Here is a 22,526-nt window from a genome sequence, read left to right as displayed (position 1 = left end):
TGTGAAAGAAAATCCAATCCATTATCCGTTCTAAGACACTTTAATGGTGTTTTCTTTTCAACCTCTACCTCAGTGCACCATTCTCTAAATTTATCAAACGTGTATGACTTCTCCTTCATGATATAAATCCATATTTTCCTAGAGAAATCATCAATGAATGTCAAGAAATACATGCATCCACCAATCATTGCAACTGGTGAGGGGCCCCATATGTCACTGTGTGTGTAATCCAGAGGCCTTTCTGATGTTTGATTTCCTCTACCATAGGGCTGCTTCTTGCTTTTTCCCTGCACACATTCTTCACAAGCCTTCAAAGTAGTAGAGCCTTGTGCATTTATTACACCTTTCTTGGCAAAAGTCTTCAGACCAGCCTCTGATACATGGCCTAGCCTGAGATGCCAAAGATCAAGATCTGTCTTGCTTATAACATTGATCTCTCCACTCACCACTTGAGCTTGTAAGTAGTATAGGCTTCGTTTCCTGACTGTTGTAATGACCACTTTTGAGTTCTTGATCACCTTCATCAGTCCATTAGATGAAACAAAGGAGCATCACTTTTTCTCAAGCACACCTAGAGATATTAGATTCCTTTTGATGTGAGGAATAAATCTTACTTCAGAGAGAACTTTTGTGGATCCATCTGCCATCCTTAGTCTAATATTACCAACCCCAACCACTCTGCATTCTTGATCATTACCAAGCAGCACCACACCATCTGATTTCTACAGATCTTCAAACCACTCAATGTGAGAACTCATGTGGAAGCTGCACCCAATATCCATGATCCACACATTTCTGATATCTTCATCAACAATGTTCAATGCCTCGGCAGGTTGGACCTCTTCTACTACATCTGCTGTGTTTGGTGTAGTCAATTGCTCCTGTTGCTTCCTTTTGAAGGCAAATCAATTTTTCTTTAGATGGCCAGGTTTCTTGCAGTAATGGCAAGATCTTGTTTCCTTTTCCTCTCCTGCCTTTTCTTCCCATGACTTCTGCTTCTTCTGGAATTTTTTCTTCCCAGATTTCTTGAAGTCTTCCTTCACATTTAGACTTTCTGATGCATGATCAATTGATTTAGTAGCAGCCTTTTGAAACTCCTTCATCTTTAGAGCAGAATGCATTTCCTCGTAAGTGACTTTAGAGTCCCTGCCAAGAAGGATGGCATCCTTGAATTGCTCGAAACTTTTAGGCAGAGAGTTGAGGAGCATAAGAGCTTTGTCTTCATCTTTGATTGCCTCGTCTATATTCTCCAGATCATCTACGCACTTTGCAAACTCTTCGAGCTGCTCCCCAATGTTTCTTGATTCGGTGAATTTGAATGTGAATAGCTTCCGCTTCAAGAGAAGCGTATTGGTGAGGGATTTTGTCATGTACAACGACTCAAGCTTCTTCCACACAGTAGTTGCAGTTTCTTCCTTTGAAATTTCCCTTAACACTCGATCGTTTAAGCTAAGGATCAGAGTAGAATAAGCCTTATCTTAAAGATCCTGGTATTTGGAATCGGCTTTCTGATCCTCACCAGCCTTTCCATCCTTCATCACTTCCCATAATCCTTGCTGCATCAGCACAACCTTCATTTTGAGCCTCCACAACCCAAAATCATTCTTCCCCGTGAACTTTTCCAAATCAAACTTGCCTTTAGACATTTTGTCGAATAGAAGATGTGCAGCAACCGGAGTTATCCTTCAAGAAACAAAGACCTTGATCTCAAAATGCCCAAATATTCTTTCAACTAATCGTCTTCCCACAGACGGCGTCAATTTGTGAATGTGCGAACTGGATTCAAACCCAAACTAGAGTATCTTCAGTGAAGAACTCTTCAAGAACAATCGTAATACTTAATCAAACAAGAATGATAACAAGAACACATGAGAGTTACGTGGTTCGGCCTTTGTAGGCCTACACGGGAGAGAAGGGAATAGCTTTATTGATTAATCGTGTACAACACTCTCACTCGAATATAATCTCAGAAACGAGCTACAACAAGAAGTTACACTCAAGACTATCTCTATCACACTTCCTCTATCAAGAAGTCTATGCAAAGCACTCGAGTGTTGTGTGTGGAATGTGGAAGAAAATCGACTCCCACTCCGAATGTTGAGATGTTGAAGAATGAATCTGACTTGAGCTGAATCGAGACTTTATATGCCTCGAAGTTCACCAAAACGGATTGAGAGAATAACAAACTCTCCAACTGATTCTTGAATCTTTCATAACCGTTTTAACCGCCAAAGCCATTTGCATCATTTTTCAACCTTTATTCCTAACATATATACCTGCTATCTGCAAAACGCGGGTGAGTGGATCCAGTAAAAGCTCAGGTTGATCAACTCGACTTACTCTGACTCCAGTGAGATGAACTGAGAGACGCAAAAGAGAGTGTTTTCAAAACCTTAACCCACTAATACTATTAACTAGTCTAGGGAAGTAAAGATCGATCCCACAGAGATGAGGCGTTTTGGAGATTTGTTTGCATGACACAACTTGGGAATGGTTGTTGCCACGCTTTCAAGGGTGTGGGTTAAGTTTAACTACTTGACTTTGGAAAGAAAACAAACTAAACTGATCAACTCGCAGGACGAAATTAAGACTACTTGATCAACTTAAATAAACTTTCCATAAATGAACAAACAGAATAAACGGGGAAAGCACTGTAAGTAAAAACTTTCTAACAACTTCATCTTCTTCAACAAATCAACATGGAAACAGAGCAAACAACAGATCTGAGAAGAACTACGAAAAACTAAACACCGTAACGACTCATAAAATTGAATCTACTCCTAAAATCTAAACCACGACTACTTAAACAAGAAACTACCCCATAATCATGGAAAGATAAAATAGTAGCTACTAGATCTAAACGTCCTAAGACAACTCAGACATAATACAACAGATCTGACCAAATCAAAACACAACGAAACATTTTGAACTAAGACAAGTATCAGAAAACAGAAATCGGAAGCAGATCAGAAACACCATGCATGAAACAGAACACATCAGCTGGAAATGGAAACATAACTTCAAATTTCACTGAATCAAAAACATCAAAGGGTCAATAACATCAAAAGTAAACATAAAACAAACAAGGAAAACAGTAAATTGTTTCATCACCACTTCTCGGAGTGGAATAGCAAGAACATGAAACTTAAAATGCAGGAAACTACCACAAACTACCAGCTAAACTAAACTAAGCTAGGACCAAGTTTGTGAGTACAACGAAATCAAGAACAAGAAATGAAATGAGCTTTGATTTCAGCCCTAAAAGAGAGCTGAATTTCTAAAGATATTCTAACAACGAAAGCTTTTGAGACCCGTGGTGGGATGGAGTTAGACGCGATGATTGGATCAAGCTATATGGAAGATAACCGAACCGAGTGGATCAGTTATCAAATGTCGTTGCCACTTGATCAAGGCGTTTTCTCTCGTTCCACCGAAAGAAATATTTATAACTCCCAAACTTGCACTACTTTAACAGTAAAGCGGTAAGTACGGGGTTGATCGCTCAGAGAAACTGGTGCGTTGAGTGTGTGAGTAGTGAACAGGGGTCGGCTGCTGCCACGCTTTAAGTTGGGAGTTTAAAACTACTGGGTTACGCTAGACGGAATGTAAACTAACTACTGGATCAAGTAACTCATCATGCTGGAAAAGGACTTAACTACCTAGGCTTGCTACGAAAACACAAAACACTTTGCCATTCATCATGATTAAACACTAGATCAGAGACTTTAAAGCTAGACTAAACTGGAACAGCAAACAAGATGACGAAAAATAAAATAACTCCTATTTTTATACTCAATGCTTAAAACAGAACTGTGATCATGCGGAATACAAAAACAAGAATTATTCTTTAACTACGAAACAACGAAGAATTGAACTTAAGCAGCTAAAACTGGAAAGTAAGAAAGCGAATACAGCCGAGAAACTCTCGGTCGGAAACTTGAGACGACGCCGAACAGATATCGACACTCTGTCGCGCTCCTTTCAATCACTCTCTTTCTAACTGACCATTGCGATTATCTAAACAAGCTATTTTTGGAACTGAGGAAAACTTGGAACTGGAAACTAGACTAAAAAGAAAAGCTAAACTAGAAGCGGAAGGAAGATAAGATGATTAATTAGGATGGTGCATCTTCTATTTATAAGCTCGTCGCAACAATCTCCAGCTGGGGTAACGTCTTTGGCAGCGAATATTCGTCCTTGCTGGGATTGAGCGCCTCATCGATTGATACGTGCCCTTCTTCTAGAATGACGTCGCTCCTCAATAACAGAATGATGATCAGCTTCGTCCTTGCGTCTTACGTATCAGCACGTGTCCCCTTCTAGAATGTCGTCCTTGATAACCGATTGATGATCGCCATCCAGCGCATCAGCCTCACGTGTCTTTCTTCTAGAATGAAGTGGTCCCCCGGATAAATGCTTGATTACTTCCTTGATCAACCCACCCGGTTATTGGCCTTTTTCGCCTTCTGTACCAGCTTGATCAGCTTGGCCTTGGTGCCCTTGGTCAAGCGGCATTCCTGCACAATTAACACTCGCTTTGCGCGATAAACTGATCAAGTAACATACATTTTACCCCTAAACCGATGCATGAAATAGGCCTTATCAACCCCCTCCCTACACTACTGGCTGAGGCTCCCTTTCTTCATGTGTTGGGCTTCCTTTATATAGAGAGGTTTAGGGCTCTGATCCCTAGGGTACCATCCTCTCTGAAATGTTATTGCTGCCCTTCACATTTTGTAGGTGGGGTCTCTCGCTCTATCTTCCAATGCAGAACTCCTGCTGGCTCCGTTTGATTTCTGACTTGATCAACTCAATGCCGCAATTTTTGCCTTCTTTTCTTGATTAATGCTTCCGCCCAACTGATTTGCTCTATCTTCTAAAAATGGCAGATTTCACACACACCTGGCTCAAAAGTAGACGTTAGTTCATGGTTTTGAGTGCAGTTTTACCACGGAACACATGCATGAAACGAGCCTCATCAAACTGCTCACATTTAACCCATACTTGTCCTCGAGTATGAAAGAAAAGAAAATAAAAGAAAAGAAAAGAAAAGAAAAGAAAAGAAAAGAAAAGAAAAGAGGCAAGTTTTAATGCATGGTTCTTATTAGAAAACAGTAAACACACACCTAAAGACCTAGAAAAGAAAAACTCCTAAGTAAACTAAACACATTGACAAATAAAATAAAAGATAGAAAGGATAGAACTGGTTTATGTTGTTTGGCAATTGTTCCCCCAAGCTTAAGGTCAACCAATCGTTTACAGTCTCAAATTCCTTTCCCTCCCCTCTTCTACCTAATCATGTTGTCCATTTGTCCATTTTTATGATTTCTTTTGCTTTTTAGTTCTTATCTTTGGTGATTATTCTTATCCTTGTTGAGTTGAGCATGTAAACTTAATTTGAGAATTGTCTTAATTCTAATTTCTCTTTAACTTATAATAAGGAGCAAACAAAGATAAGGAACCTTCGAGTTAGAACCAATTAGGTGATAAACCGGGGGTGGATCCTTTATGTTGAATCGTGTTTGAAGCTAATCCCGAGCTTACTATGCTACTGTAGGAATGAGGGGTTGGTGAGTAGAGCCTAGGAGACGTGATCAGCTTATCCTAGGTGTATAATTCCTCGATCAGTGATCAGCCGCGAGCGAGTGTAAAATCAACACGATCCCTAAAAGTATTGGAAAAATAATTAGGAAATAGAAGTCATGTAAAAAAACAACCCGAACAAAATTAGGATTATTCTTCTCCTTTATTGTGTTAATCTCAAGTTTACTTTCTCGATCTATTTGCTTGAGTCATTTGTCCAAACGTATAAAACTAAAAATTTATCGCTTTTTAGTTAGATTTAATAGTTTTAGCAATTAATCTCATCCCTGTGGATTCGATACCCTTTTTACTACATTGCACATCTGTATACTTGCAGAAGTAGTGTTTTTAGGGAATTAAAACTTGTTTTGTGAACTTAAATTACACCCTAAAAATCACAACAAGTTTTTGGCGCCGTTGCCCAAGAAGCTTTAGTTGTTAGAACTTTGTGTGCTTTTCATTTTACTTTTCTTAGTTTTATAGGTAGTTTAGTTTAGTTAAATTTTTAGTTTTTTATTTTGTTTTCCACAGGGTGCCCGTAATCTGTGTGTTTCTTGTGCAAATATTATATTGTGGAAGGAGGACGGAGCTTCTGCGGATAGCACGTTGTTAGTGGTCATCAAGTTCTGAAGAGGTAGACCATTTCTCAACGTAACGGATGGCTTGACTCCCACTCTTAGGATTTTATGTTAGAACACCTCTTTACCGCACACACGACTATTAGGACTAATCCCGGAGTTATCGAGGTTCTCGCTTCTGGTAGAGGGGTGACATTGTGCCAACTTAACCCCTTACTTGCTTTGATTTGTTGTGTTGTGCTTGGTATTTTCTGTTTGGCAGGGGTTCTAGTTTATGTTCACGCGATCAAAAGGTTTAGCCGAGTTTGGTACCTTGAGTTCAGTGAGACAAAGACAGAGAGGGTTTGATTCAGAATGTTCAGATTCAGAAGATACATTGTTGTTGGTAGAAAGCATGGATGGTGGAGAGGGAAATGTGCCACCGGAAGAAAAAATTGGAGATTTTTTCCAAGAGGCCAATGATCATCAAGATGCCTTTGCATATACGCCCGATAATGTCAACATATCTCCTCACTACATTAGTTTGATTACTAAACGATCTCAGTTTTGGGGAAAGAGTGATGAAGACCCCATAGCCCATCTGAATCTGTTCTATGAGCTCACAAGTAACTACAAGCCGCAAGGAGTGCCACATGATTCAGTCAAGAGACTCCTTTTTTCCTTTCACTCTACGGGAAAAGGCACGTCTATGGTATGATTCCTTGTCGGGGTACAAGATTGTCACATTTGAGGAGCTCAAGAAGAAGTTCTTGATTGAGTTCAATTCTCGTGAGAGATTCGACAAGCTGAGAGAGGTCATCCACAACTTTCAATAAGAGGATAGTGAAACCTTCTCTGAGGCATGGTACAAATTTTCGGACTTGATTCGAAAATGCCCAAGTCATGGGATGGCTCCGAACAAGGAGTTGCACAAGTTCTACAAAGGTCTTACCTATGAAGATGTGTGTTGGATCAATGCCGCGAGAAAGGAAGACTTGAGGATGATGTCCTTTGATCAAGTGAGAGAGCTCTTCGAGACTCAAGAGGCGGCACAGAAGACTTTGCATAGCTCACGGAGAGCTAGTAAGAAAGCGGAGACATTTGGTGATAGCTTGCGTGTTGAAGAGTTGGCCTTGGTGAATGGCCAAATTGCGAGCATCCACACCCAAGTGGGGGTCCTGTCTAAGGCCTTCACATCCATGTAGTTGGGTGCTCCCTCCACTGTTGCCATTGTGAAATGTGGAGTTTGCCAAGGGGATCACCACACTGATAAGTATCATCTTGTACAAGAAACTTAGAAGGTGAACTATGTGGGCAACCGTCAAGGATTTAATCAAGGCCCGAATCAATCATATTTCCAAGGCAATCAGTTTCACCAAGGAAACCAAGAGAATCAAGGGCTAAGTGGAAATTGGAGGCCAAATGTTCCTCCCGGATTTGAAACAAAGAAGCCCAAGGTTGGGGATCCATTAGCTGTCATCTTTGCCTTTATGTCTGATAGCAAGAAGGAAAATGATCAATACCGGAAAGAAAATGATCAATTCAAGAAGTATGTAATAGAGAAGTTTGAGCAAGTGGATGCTACCATGAAGAGCATGCAGACCCAAATTGGGCAAATTGCATCGGCTTCGAACACAAGGGCACCTAGAGGCCTACCGAGTGACACAATTCCAAATCCAAAGGGAAAAGTTGAGCATTGCAATGCCGTGATACTGAGGAGTCGAAGAGAGTTAGGGACAACTCCAGTTAGTCCAAACACGTTGCACGCAGGAGCGGACAATGTGTTAGGTTCACAAACCTCACACACAGGGGTGGACGAGGTGAGTGAGCAGGCTACTGCGGTTGCACATGAGTCGACAAAAGAAGGAAAAGAGACTGCATCTGGCTATGGGAATTCCAAGATAGGAAGACTCAGCAATTCGACTGAGAATAAAGAGAAGCTGAGTCGTGCAAGAAACCCAAAAAGCCCCTACAATTTTCTCGACTACCTCCCACCCCCGCCTTTCCCCCTTGCTGGAAAGAAGAAGCCTCAAAATGTTGAGTTGTTGAAATAAATCTTGAAAAAAGTGAATGTGAGGTATCCCTTATGGACTTGATGGCTAACTTCCCAAAATTCTTCACTTTGTGTAAAGAGTTGATCTCAAAGAAAGGAAAATTGCTTAAGGAAGGGATGGTACAAGTGAGTGCACAATGCTCACATATCTTAACTGGGCGAATACCACCGAAAATGCAAGATCCTGGGAGTTGTCATATTTCATGTGAAGTAGAAAATAAGCAGTTTTTGAGCTGCTTACTTGATCAAGGATCTGACATTTCATTGATGGCTCAAAAGACTGCAGATGAAATTGGTCTTTAGAAAAGAATGAAGCCGACCAACGTCCACCTCCAGTTAGCTGACCAGTCCATTATCAAGCCAAAAGGAATCGTGGAAGATGTCCTCGTTAAGGTTGATAAGTTCATTCTTCCTGTGGACTTTATGATTTGGACATGGAAGAGGATAAAAATATGCCTATTCTGTTCGGGCGACCATTCTTGGCCACAGGTGACGTGACCCTCCATGCTAGAGACAACACTGTGACTTTTAGAGTCAATGGAGAGGAGGTAACTCTTAAGGGGGTAAGGGCCACAAAAAAGCCCATGGACTTCAAAGCTTGTTATGAAGAAACCCCAAAATTTGAGTTGAAGCCTCCTAAAGACTTCAAGTTTATGTTTGTTGGAGAGGATGAGCCGCTCCCAATTCTCATCTCAAGCCTATGGAAGAAAAAGGGTTTGTGGCATGGTTGAAAAAGAACAAAAGAGATGTGAATAGATTCAAACTGAATGCCTCTGATGGCGTGAGTGGAAGCAATGGGAAGGAGAACCAGAATGGTCATCCTAGTGAATAGAAGAGTTGCGATGGTGATGGATATTAGTGAGTCAAAGCACCAAAGGAAGGTCTAGCCAAAGACGTTAAAGAAAGGCGCTAGATGGGAGGCAACCCATCATATGCGGTTTAAGTTTTTACTTGTTTATGTTTTTGTTTTGATCACGAGGGTTTTCTTAACTTGGTTCTTTTCCTCGTTTATGATCTTGAACCAGGTATTGTAAAGAGTTTTTTGTTGTATAGTTTTGTTTTGTAGGAATAACGATGAGCTACTTATGAGGAGCCGAACCGAAGGAAAGAAATACCCGACTTAACATGATTTAAGGGAGTCTTCTAACCCCTTTCTTTACTATTTTTGTCATTTGCGTTTCATGAGTATGCACATTGAGGACATTGGGGGTGTTCTCATGCTTGTTTTATTAGTTTTGATTTTGGCTTAAATTCTTCCTATATTGGTGTATAAGCATGCTTGATTTTGTTCCTTCGAATGTCACTAGGCACATCGTTTCCTTAAGGATTTGTTGGTGTGGACTTAGTTTCTCTTAAGAGTTGGGTCGCGAAACCTTTCTTTCACCTATTAATTCGCTTGAGAGCTATAACTTTCATATTTCGATCAAGTAAATGTAGTGTCCTTAGGAGTCCAATTTCTTGAGCTAAGGAGAAATGATAATTCCGGTTTTGAAAAATTGATGAAAAAAGACCTTAAGGTTGATCTTCTAGAGTTAAGCTTATTGAATTATAATTTGTTATTGTTGATACGTGAAAATGATTAGGCAATAGGACGTTAGGCAATAGGAAATAACGTGTTGGGGTTTGGAGGCATTGCAGGGGGTGGAGGCGGCACAATTGGAGCCGGCGGTTCTGCTGTGATCGTTGTGCGACACCGCCTGGCCGTCGCCATTTTCTTCCCCGGCAGATGGCGTCGGGAACCGATCGGGCCAGCGTTGGAGCTATCAAGTGAGCTCCGACTAGCTGGCTTGCCCCTCGTCCTCGTCGAAGTCGGATAACGACCTCGACCTTTTTCTGGATGAGCTGGATGAGGGATTGGATGTTGGTGGTGAAAGGGTTGAGCGAATTGAGCGAATCAAGTAATATCAGACTATCACCGATCGGGTGGACCAGTTAGAAAATGTCGTTGCCACTTGATCAAGGCGTTCTCGCTCTCGCTCACCACCAATATAATTTATAACTCCCAAACTCGCACTACTTTAACAGTAAAGCGGCAAGAACGAGGTCGATCCCACAGAGAAACCGGTGTATCGAGTGTGTGAGTAGTGAATAGGGTTCGGCTGCTGCCACGCTTTAAGTTGGGAGTTTTTACGCTACTGTATTTATGCTAGGCAGAATGTAAACTAACTACTTGATCAAGCTACTCATCATGCTAACACAATTAATGGATCAAGTAAGCGACAGGCGGAAATAAGAACTTAACTACCTAAGCATGCTATGAAAAACACACACTTTTCCATTCATCATGATTAAACACTGAATCAAAGTCTAAAAAGCGAAACTGAACTGGAACAGTAAACACGATGACGAAAACGAAACAACTTTGATTTTTATATCCAAAGCTCAGAACAATGCGGTGAACATTCGGAATACAAAAAATCAAAACTTGAACTACGGAACAACACTGAATTTATACTAAGCTAATAATTTCAGAAAGTAAGAAAGCGAGTAAGGCCGAGGAGCTCTCGGTTGGAAACTTGGGACGACGCCGAAAAAATATTGAGTATTCTGTCTCGCTCCCTTCGGTCGCTCTCTCTAAATATTTCTTTAACTAAGCTACCTTTGGAACTGGAAACTAAACTAAAAAAAGAAACTAAAAGGAAGATGATTAATTATGGTGACACATCCTCTATTTATAAGCTCGCCGCAATGACCTCCAGCTGGATAACGATCTCGGAAGAGGATATTCGCTCACGCTGTGATCGAGCGTCTCATTGATTGATACGTGCCTTCCTTCTAGAATGACGTCGCTCCTCAATAACAGAATGATGACTCAACTCCGTCCTTGCGTCTTGCGTATCAGCACGTGTCCCCTTCTAGAACGTCGTCCTTGATAACAGAATGATGATCACCATCCAGCTCATTAGCCTCACGTGTCCTTCTTCTAGAAAGCAGTGGACCCCACCTAACTGCTTGATCACTCCTTTGATCAACTCCCCCGATTTTTGGCCTTTTTCGCCTTTTGTACCAGCTTGATCAGCTTGCCTTTGTTGTCTTGGTCAAGCGGCATTTCTGCACAATTAACACTTGCTTTGCGTGATAAACTGATCAAGTAGTATACATTTTACCCCTAAACCGATGCATGAAATAAGCCTTATTAAACTGCTCACACTTAAAACATACTTGTCCCCAAGTATAAAGAAAAAGAAAAGAAAAAGATAAGGCAAATTTCAATCATGGTTTACTCATTTTAAGAAAATAAAGAAAACGAAAAGAAAAACAAGACTCAAAACAAAAACACATATTCACATAGATGCATAAAACCGAATAAACTTTCAACAATCATACCCGAGATCGAGGTCAATCCATTTTCCTGCAGCTTATGTTTCTTCCATTTTGCGTTCACTTAATCAAGGTGTCAGTTTGTCAAGATTGCTCAATTAAAAACCAACTGTTGGATTCACCTAGTTACTCATTTCTCACCAGAGATGTTAGGACTGTTCACTCAGTATTGGCACAAATTTAATACCTCGAATCGGACTGCACAAGATAGTTCCTTAATGTCTTTGTTTTGGTTGTAATGGGGCTTAAGGGGAGTAATGTATTAGGGTAGGGTCCTAGGGATTCTAAGTTAAATATATAAACTGTAAAAAAGAAAAACACATGAGTAAAGAGACCAAAGATCTGAACAAACTCGCTAGATCAGGTTGAACTATTTATTTTGCCACTAGATATCTCACTGGGTCAAGTTGCGACCTTTAGCCTTTAATTTTTGGCTTATTCTCTAACTTTCGACTTACTGGGTCAGGTTACAACTTTTCCTGCCCTATTTTTCTCAAACTTTCTTTTTCTGATATTTCCAACATTTTTTTAACAACTTGATTCTTGACATGATCAACCTGATTGACTAACTTGCTCAACCCGACTACCCTTTTATTTCAATTTTCTAACACTATCCCCCTTTCTTTTGAAATGATTCATCTCTTGGCCCCTTTTCCTCATGTGTTTGTAAAAAAAAGAGTTAAAGGATGTGGGTTTCGGTTTCAAAAGAGTGGGTAAGAGTGTATTTGGCTCAACGTGGTTAACTAGGGGGTGCCTTGTTTGATGAGGCGGGTTCATGAAACGAAAGAAGAATCGGCTCAAATGGTTAAGTCCTAATACCTTTAGTCCTTACTACTTGTGCAATTTTCATCTAAATATTAAAAGGCAGCCTCTCGTAATTTTTTTTCTTTGTAAAAATAGTAGAAAGTGTTCTAATTTGGCTTATAACTCACATATAGAGAGGCTTCACAGATGATTTTAGAATTGAGCATTTCTATCATACTTGCGTCGTTCAAACGGATCAAGTTTAGCAATCAAATTTCTACATGTGAACATACTGAGTCCTTTTTCTTATTCTTCCCAAAGCAGTCAAGTCTTTCATTTATCCAATTGCATGCATACTGCCCTAATTATTACTAACTGTTATTTTGCATTTTTATAAATCGACATGAATGATTCAATTAGGCGGCTAACCCTCCCCCCTCCCACTGCATATGAACTCGTCCTCGAGGGACTTGATGCAGTGGAAAAAGGGTTACGCAACGGCACAGACAAACCAAGAAAAACTTCTCACACTTAGACCAGACACTGGGCTAAATGGGAGATGGTGCCAAAATCAAAGCATGCCAATAAAAACAGAAAAAACACAATAACCAAAAACACAAAGGCAGTCAAAAACAGGAAAACATGCATAAACTTCTCACACTTAGACCCAACAAAGGTCTAAGTGTGAAAGTGGAACAGAAAATCAGTTATTACAGACCAACATCAAATTAAAAAAAGAAATTGTTTGACTGAAATAAGCTGAGTCAGGGGGTATACCAATGCTTCCGTGAGGGTTGACCGGGGGACGTAGAAGGATGCCTGGATGAGATGTGCCGGACTGGAGGAGAGCTTGGTGGTGGTTGCTGATTGCGGGTTGCCTCCAGCAACCTGGTCAGCAGGACCAGTTGAGCTTGGGAATTCTCCACCAGCCGCGTTAACATTTTCTCCATGCGAAGCTTCCATCCATTGTTTCCTTGTGCAGCCTCCTCTTGCTCCGTCCTCGGAGTGGGCACCAAATCCAGCCTTGGCCTCTGTTGCCTATCATGGCTCGCCGGGCAATCAGTTGTCCTCCTCTTCTCCTCCTGCCTGCCCTTCTGCTGATCCTTCTGAGCCGTAGTGTAGAAGCGAAGTTTTCCACCGCGCGTCCGTTCAAGTACCTGTATTCTTACAAAGAAATCCAGGTCAAATAATTCTGGTTTAGGGCAGCGGCCAGGGCGCTCTACATTCTCCTGGAACACCAGGGTCCAATTTCTCCTTATGTAGGCTCCAAGAAGGTGGCAGATGTTCAGGTGGCGGGCAGGATGGGTGGCAATTTGATTGATCGAGTAATCCAGCCAGAAGCCAAGGTGCACCTTCCTCTGCTCCCTCATGCTCCACATAAAGTAGAGCTCGGCCAAGGTTATGATTGCCATTGTGTTGGCTTGACCAAAGAGGTTGCAGCCGAGGTAGACTTGGGCTAGGCGGAGGGCAGGATCAACAATGTGATGTCCTCTGGATTCAGAGGCTTCGAAAGTGGGGGCACGTCCATTGCATAAGGCCTGCTAGACGGCCTGCTGATCTAAGTCCGGCTTCCTTTGAGGAAGGCCGATGTCACGCCCGAACCACTCCCCACTGATGACCTGGACGTCTGTGTAGAGTCCCATCCTCACGGAGAACTCGTTCAAGCTCATCTTCTGCTCGTGGCCAAACACCCTGAAGGAGACGCTCCTGACCTACAAGTCTGTATTTCCGGTAAACCGGAATGTCGTGAAGAATTCCTTGGCCAGGGCTTCCGGCACAGAAGTCTCATCGACCTCCAACAACCATTCAAAACCAATGCCGGTAATGTACTCGGCAAACTTCTCTTCAACCCGGATCGTCTCTAGGGCTGGTTGGTGGAGTTTCTTTCCGGCCTTCAGCCGCTTCTGGGCAGTCACCCTCTGGTGAACCTCCTCCTGCCACTTAGGGTTGTCGAATTCCAGCATCTGCTGGAGGAGGTCCGTGGTCAATACCACAGTCGATTTGGAGTAGTCGGCGGTAGGGGGTGTTGCATGCCTTCCTTGTTGCCTGCGGGACGTTCGTGTCCATCGAAGCTCCCTACCCTCGGTATCACTGCCATCATCTCCCTCGCGTGGGGAGGTAGGTTGTTAGGCGTCTCAAATCACAATACCCTGACTGGCAGGACGCATCTTCTTAGGAGGGGGAAGAACACTCTCCTTCCCCTTCCCCTTTCGTTTTCTCTCTGCTCTCAGGCGGCTGTCCTCAACAGCCCCACTCTCGCCAACGGCCTCACCGGCCCCTTGGTTCACTGGCTCTTCCTCATCCACCAGCCGCCGCACTACGCGGGGTCTCTGCTCTGTCTCCTCCTCCACTCGCGGTTGATTGACCATACTGGCCTCTACTTCCTCTAGCAGCCGGTCCATATTCATTCGGCGCGTCCGGCGGCGCAGCGGCTGTTTCTTTACCCCCTCTGGTTCGTCCTCCACACCTCGGAGGATATTCCAGTCAGCCTCCCTCTGCTGAAGTAGAATGTCGCTGGGAAGCGGCTGAAAATCCTCCATATCATCGTCGTCGATTTCGATGACTTCTATCGGTTGTGGCCCTTGGGCAGAAGTTGAACCTCCACTGCTTGCTGGTGACGGGATGTCGGGGGCAGGTATGCCCTCTGCTGGTGGTGGCGGTACGGACTCCGCTTCTTCGACTGGAGAGGCGTCAGGCTGCGCTCCTCCCTGTTCTTTGTCGGAGTCGTCTCCGCTGTATTGTACCAGTGGGAAGACGGGTGTAGGTTAAGGAGCTTGAAGGGGGGCTTGTGTTTGGGGAGGAGATGGAGGATTTTGGGGTGCGAGAGTTGGAACGGGGTCCCTAGACCGGAAAATTCCTAGCCGAGCCTTCAGAGTGGAGCGGTGTCCATCTCGGCAGGTACACTGCAGAGGATTCTCTCTAGGCGCCTCATGGCCTTTGGGTCCACTTCAGGAAGTGGAGCGGCGGTGCTAGTTTGTGGTGGAGGGACTGCGAGGGTCGGCGTGGAAGGGCCAGGGGCTTCTGGGACTGTTTGGGCTTGGGATGAGGTTCTCCAGTCACCACTGTTGGCGCCGGCACTAGAGGATGAGGATGAAGTGCTAAGTTGAGTGATCTACATTTTCAGTGATGGTTGTGGGTGATTTCGCGGAGAAGATGATAATTTGGGAGGGTTTTGAATCTTGGGAGAAAACGGATGAGAGCAAATAGAATGTACTGTAGGCGGTTTGGATAAAAGTGAAATACGGATTAGAAAGCTGCCTTTTATACCGAGATCCCGACGGTTGTGATCCCAGCAATGCTTCGCGTACAGGCGCGCCGTTTCAGAGTGACAGCTGGCCTAGCTTCCCCAATACGCTTCTTCTCTCCAGTACTCTCTGGCACCCTTTCAATGAGTGTACACGTCCTGTCATCACCCTACCCTGATCAATTCAACCACTATAGCCCACAAATTAAATTCAAATTTCAACTGTTCAAGTGGACAATTAATTCCAGATGAAAACTCAAATAGTACCATTTGATCAGTTTCTTCCTCACTTTCCAACTGTTAAAAACATAAGCTTAAAAACTAACACATGAAAAATATTTACACTATCTATCAAGGACTTGACCGAGTTCTCCTAGGACGTCACTTGATAAGTTTAATAGATTAAGAAATTTGTTGCTTGATCAAGTAGACTACCCAGGAGTACCCGGTCACTCCTTTTACCTGCTTATTGGCGAGAGTTAGGCACGAGTAGTGGAATGTCGTCCACCACAGATGCCTCCATTCCATCTCTGTATGGCTTCACCCTGTGTCCATTCACCATAAAGGAAGGTGAGTCAGGATCGCTCCCATGGAGTTCGACTACTCCATTTGCTCTGATGGCGATGATGGTATAAGGGCCGATCCACCTTGACCGCAGCTTCCCGGACATCAATTTGAGTCTTGACTGGAACAGAAGCACTCTCTGGCCACCTTGAGTTCCTTCTTGCGAAGGTTCTTGTCATGCCACATCTTTGTCTTCTCCTTATACCACATGGCCGAATCGTAGGCATCAAGGCGGAGCTCTTCAAGCTCTTGCAGTTGCATTCTCCTCTCTTCAGCACTTGACTCGACATTCAGGTTCATTTCTTTAATTGCCCAGAAAGCATGATGCTCGACTCCCACCAGCAGATGGCACATCTTCCCAAATACCAGCCGGTATGGGTACATTCCGATCAGCGTCTTAAAAACGGTCATGTAAGCCCAGAGCGCATCTTCCAGACGATGGCTCCAATCCTTTCTCGTAGGGTTTACTATTTTTTCTAAGATCGCCTTAATCTCTCTGTTCGATACTTCAGCTTGGCCATTGGACTGCGGGTGGTAAGGTGTGGATAGGCGGTGGTGGACTCCATACTATCTCATTAAGGCTTCGATGGTTCTGTTGACGAAATGAGTTCCCTGATCAGAGATAATGGCCTGTGGCACCCCATATCGGGTAAAGATGTTTGACCTTAAGAATTTCGCCACTTCCCTGGACTCACACGTCCTCGTCGTCCTTGCTTCTATCCACTTGGACACGTAGTCCATTGCCACTAGAATGTAGAGATTGCATTCAGAAGATGGAAAGGGTCCCATGAAATCCATCCCCCACACATCGAATATTTCGCATACTATTATGGGGGTCTGCGGCATCTCATCTCTCGCAGAGATTCCTCCAGTAAGCTGGCATCTTGGGCACCTCTTGCAGAACTCGTCTCTATGGATGGAGGGCCAATAGAAACCGTTGTCAAGTACTTTCCTCGATGTTTTCTTTGGCCCGAAGTGACCACCACAGGCTAGAGTGTAGCAGTGGACCAACACGTCCTCTTGCTCCCAATCTGGTATACAGCGCCGTATGACTTGATCCGCCCCCATCTTCCATAGGTAAGGATCATCCCAATAGAAGTATCGGGAGTTGCTCTTGAGTTTCAGCTTCTGCAATCTCGTAATCTCACCACTTCCGGGCAACTCGCCTGTGACCAAATAATTGGCCATGTCAGCAAACCATGACTCATATTGCTTGTGTTGTCCCTTTGTTCCTTGATCGGCTTGATCAACCCCTTCTGCTCAGTTGATCCATGGAAGTTCAGGTGTTGACTTGATCAGATATAGATGCTCCTCGGGGAAGACGTCAGAGATGGCCTCCCCATTATCTTCTTGCAAAATTCGGCTCAAATGATCCGTCACTCTGTTCTCGCTTCCCTTTTTATCAACTGCTTCCCAATCAAACTCCTGTAGAATGAGGACCCATCTGATCAGATGCGGCTTTTACTCCTTTTTTGCCAGTAGGTACTTGATCGCCGCATGGTCAGTATAGACAATCACCTTTGAGCCTAGCAGGTAGGGCCTGAACTTCTCAAAGGCGTAGACCACCGATAGCATCTACCTTTTCGGTCGTGTCGTAATTCTTCTGTGCTTGATTTAGAGTTTTGGAAGCATAGAAGATAACGTAACTCTTTCCTTCAATCTTTTGACCTAATACTGTCCCTACTGCATAATCACAGGCGTTGCACATCACCTCAAAGGGGTGACTTCAGTCGGGGGCGCGTATGATCGGAGAGCTTATCAGTCTGTCCTTCAGTAGTTGGAATGCGGCCTTGCAGGCATCAGAAAATTCAAACTCCACGTCATTCTGGAGCAACCTCGCCAGGGGCTGGGCTATCTTCGCAAAGTCTTTGATAAATCGTCTGTAGAAGCCAGCATGTCCTAAAAAGGCCTTAATCTCCTTTTGGTTGGTGGGATACGGGAGTTTTGCAATGGCCGCTACCTTCGCTTGGTCGACCTCTATTCCCCTGCTCGACACTACATGGCCTAGGAAAATTCCTTCGGTAACCATAAAATGACATTTTTTAAAATTCAGAACCAAGTCCTTCTTTGCATCTTTCCAACACTCTGTTCAGGCTATGCAGCCCTTGATCGAATGTGTCTCCATAGACAGTAAAGTCATCCATAAAGATCTCTATGCAATTTCCAACAGATCAGAAAAGATGCTCACCATGCATCTTTGGAAAGTGCCCGGGGCATTGCAGAGGCCAAACGGCATCCTCCTGTAAGCATCAGTGCCGAAGGGACATGTAAAGGTAGTCTTCTCCTGGTCTTCAGGATTCACCGCGATCTGGAAGTAGCCACTGTACCCATCGAGGAAACTGAAATACTGCTTCCCAGCTAACTTCTCAAGCATCTGGTCGATGAAGGGAAGAGGGAAGTGATCCTTCTTCGTGGCTGCGTTCAGCTTCCTATAGTCAATGCACATTCTCCACCCAGTAACTGGCCTTGTCGGAATCAATTCGTTCTTCTCATTTTTCACGACCTGGATCCCTCCTTTCTTCGGCACAATGTGCACTGGGCTGACCCAGTTACTGTCCGGAATGGAGTAGATAATTCCTATCAAGACCAACTTGACAATTTCCTTAAGCACCTTTTCCCTCATGTTGGGGTTGAGCTTACGTTGTTGGTCGCGGTGTGGTTTGGCTCATTTTTCTAGTCGGATATGATGCATGCATAAGTCTAGGCTGATGCCCACCAGGTCTGTCAGCTTCCAACAGTAACCTTCTGATTTCTTCTCAACACTTCCAGCAATCTGTCTTCCTGCCCCTGGGTCAACTGACTATTGATAATGACAGGCTTCATTTCCTCCTCCCCTAGGTAGGCGTACTTCAAATGTGCTGGAAGGGGCTTCAATTCCCTTGCGGGTTTCGGTTCTTCAGTAGGCAGAGGGTTTTCTTCTGCTTCCTTTCTCATTGACTTGCCTTGATCAGGCAGCTTTTCTAGGCTAGACACTTGCGCTTTCCCGCTTGACCCAGCTGGTCGCGGGCGCTCGCAGAAATCCATCATCGCTTTCGCGATGGCTCGATCATCCATTTCTCTGACTTTCATGGTTCCATACCATTCTGCGACTTCTCTCTCGACCTTTTCATCTACAGCGGAGTCAGTGAACTGCCTCTGTAGGAATTCTTCCTCCAAATACTCCTGCACTAATGGCTCAGTCACATCTACTGAGTACACGTTCTCACTATCTGGGGGTTTCTTCATAGCTTCATCAATGTTGAACGTGAACTGCTCTCCATTGAAATCCAAGCTTATCGTCCCATTACGGACGTCTATTATAGTGCTTGCCATAGACAGGAATGGCCTTCCCAGCAGGACTCCACTTGACTCCCTTGCTGCTGACTCTGTCATCTTGATTACGAAAAAATCAGCTGGGTACAGAAAGTTATTCACCTTCATGATCACGTCTTCCAGAATTCCCTCGGGGTGAATACACGATATGTCGGCCAACTGTATCATTATATCAGTATCGACGAGCTTGGCCTCTCCCAGCTTCTTATAAATGGAGTACGGCAGAACATTGATAGACCCCCCCAAATCGCACATGGCGTGCTCCACTTGAATATCTCCGATTGAAATTTGGAGCGTGAACATCCTTGGGTCAGTCTTCTTTGAGGGAAGGTCGCTCCGCTGGATCACGGCAGAGACGTTTTCCTCTGTAATTAGTCTCCCTTCTTTATTGACTTTACCCGCCAGGTAGTCCTTGATGAATTTATTGATCGGGGGCATCTTTAACGCCGTCAAGAACGGCACCGTGACTTCCATATTTTTGAACATACTCGCCACGTCGATTGTGGCATCTCTCTTCCTGGTGTCCATTCCTCTGTATGGATATGGCTTAACCTTCTCAGCTTCTGCTTCTTGTCTTTCTTTTGAGGCTTCACCTCCCACTTTCTCTTTGCCTTTTTCTCTCCATTTCGCTAGATCCGCTCCACTGGATTCGCCTTCTTCTTCACGGCTCGGTCCAGACATAGATGCTGGAGACGTCACAGGTGGGCTAGGGCTCTGGTACACCATCCCTGACCTTAGGGAGACTTCGCTAATGTTCTCACGACCAGGTGGCTGCACAGTGGCATGGATCTTTCCTTCGTTGCCTCTCAGCTCTCCCAGCGATATCGCAACTTGAGACAGTTGCTTCGTAAGCATATCCAACGCTGCCCTTTGCTCCTTCTGAGCCTCCTAAATTTCCCACATCGCATCATTGGGAAGGTGCGGAACTATCATATCTCCTTGACCTTCGTTGGGGTGCCGATTATATCTTTGATTTGAGGGCCCCCACCGTGGTTGGGCTGTGGGTAGTCGGAATGTCCACAGTGCTCTTGCTGGTATTGCGGCTGGTTTTGCTGTTGGTTCTCTGGGTGCTGTTGGTTGCCTCTTTGATGTGGCGGGACATAACTTACCATCTGGTTGTTCGGTTGCCTTCCCTGGTTGCTTGACTGGGGGTCTTGATATATGTACCCCCAGTTTCCTTCATTCTGTCTACTTGACCGGCGGGTTGTCCTCCACTGGACCAGTTCCCTTGAGGTCCACTTGACCAACTTGCCTAACCTCCTTGCATTTGGTTCCCTCCGTTGTTTGATCTTTCTTGGTTCCGAGCGGGCAAGTTGGGCTGCTCTTCAGAGGGTTGTATCTGTTGTGTCGATGGTTGAGGTGGATGGCTTTGATTCTGATCACTGTACCTAAAATTGGGGTGGTCTCTCCACGGGGCGTCCCTTTGCTTCCCCTGGATCCAGTTGCCACTCGCGTTCCAGTGGCCTACGGCATTCACCTGGGGTTGCGGCTCCGCCTCAGGGGGAAACTCGCAATAATAGTAGTGGTGCTCCTATGGAGGTGGCGGCACATATTGCTTCTCCTTCGGTGCAGGCGGTGGAGGTGCTCTGGACTTCTCTACTGCCTCCAGCAGCTTCTTCTCCATTTGCTTGAATAGAGCCTCCAACTTCTCATCACTACGCGCCTCTGCTGCGTGCACTGCACCTCTTCTGTACTGGACACGGGATGTCTCATACGATCGCTTGGCTTCGATTAGCCTCTCCAGGATACTCTTTGCTTGGCTGAATGGGGTTTTTGAGAAATACCCTTGAGCTGCTAGGTTGAGATCGTTCTTGCTATCCACTGTGAGTCCGCCGTAGAAGGTTGAGTAGATCTCCCTCTCTCACATCTTGTGGTTGGGGCATGCTTGGAGCAGCCCTTGGAATCTATCCCAGTACTGGCCCAGGGGCTCATCATACTCCTGTCTAGCCTCTGTAATCTTCCGCTTCAGAGCACTCGTCTTTGATGCTGGGAAGAAACGATCTAAGAATATCATACGGAACTCGGCACAGGTTCTGATCGATCCTTCTGGCACCTTGACAGCCAGACTCCCGCATCGCCCTTTAAGACGAAGGGAATAGCCTTGAGCCTGTAATCTTCTGATGTGGATCCAACCGGCACGGGCTGAATATCACAGTATTTGCAAAATTCCTCCAAAAAGGCGTAAGGACACTCCTTCGAGAGGCCATAGAAATTGGACAAAACGGCCAGTACTCCTGATTTGATTGCGATGGTCTGCATCCCAGGAGTAACAGCAATGGCATGGGTGGGCTCCTTCTCATCATGAGCGTGCAGAGAGCCAATTCCTGAGTCGTTGTCGACGAGGACCATTTTTGCTTTCTGCTTATTCAAGTGGTAGTGGCTGGGGTGGCACGTTCTGTTCTTCTTCTTCTTCGTTGGTCAGTTGATCAGTGACTGTTGCTGCTGCTAGCGCGGCTCTGTATCGAGTGGTAACAACACCGGCCTCCTGGACTCGCCAATGAGCGTTAGTGTCTCTGTATATAAGAGGATGATTCTAGTGTCCGCCGCGGTGGTACCTTCTCATGAACCGAAAGAAAAACAAATTAGAAAAGAAAGAAATAAAACTATTTACACCTATGCACTAAACACATCTATAAAATAACACCATGTTTCCCCGGCAACGGCGCCATTTTTGGTGGTGAGCGAATTGAGCGGATCAAGTAATATCAGATTATCACCGATCGGGTGGACCAGTTAGCAAATGTTGTTGCCACTTGATCAAGGCGTTCTCGCTCTCTCTCACCACCAATATAATTTATAACTCCCAAACTCGCACTACTTTAACAGTAAAGCGGCAAGAACGAGGTCGATCCCACAGAGAAACCGGTGTATCGAGTGTGTGAGTAGTGAACAGGGTTCGGCTACTGCCACACTTTAAGTTGGGAGTTTTTACGCTACTGTATTTATGCTTGGCAAAATGCAAACTAACTACTTGATCAAGCTACTCATCATGCTGACACAATTAATGGATCAAGTAAGCGACAGGCGGAAAAAAGAACTTAACTACCTAAGCATGCTATGAAAAACACAAACACTTTTCCATTCATCATGATTAAACACTGAATCAAAGTCTAAAAAGTGAAACTGAACTGGAACAGTAAACAAGATG

The 22,526-nt window shown here is 44.4% G+C and overlaps 1 protein-coding gene and 1 non-coding gene across 2 annotated transcripts; both read right to left on the bottom strand.

Annotated features, from left to right (window-relative positions):
* Positions 1–6,943: 6,943 nt before the first annotated feature.
* On the bottom strand, positions 6,944–7,050 carry LOC121785630. Its single transcript, XR_006047014.1, has one exon. It is a non-coding gene; the product is annotated as a small nucleolar RNA R71 (small nucleolar RNA).
* An 11,740-nt stretch (positions 7,051–18,790) lies between these two features.
* On the bottom strand, positions 18,791–20,233 carry LOC121784318. Its single transcript, XM_042182478.1, has one exon. It carries the CDS (start codon positions 20,231–20,233, stop codon positions 18,791–18,793), a length of 1,443 nt encoding a protein of 480 aa, XP_042038412.1.
* Between the last annotated feature and the right edge of the window lie 2,293 nt (positions 20,234–22,526).

This window comes from Salvia splendens, chromosome 21 (assembly GCF_004379255.2).
Source record: "Salvia splendens isolate huo1 chromosome 21, SspV2, whole genome shotgun sequence".
Taxonomy (NCBI): domain Eukaryota; kingdom Viridiplantae; phylum Streptophyta; class Magnoliopsida; order Lamiales; family Lamiaceae; genus Salvia; species Salvia splendens.
This window is presented reverse-complemented; position numbering and strand designations above follow the sequence as displayed.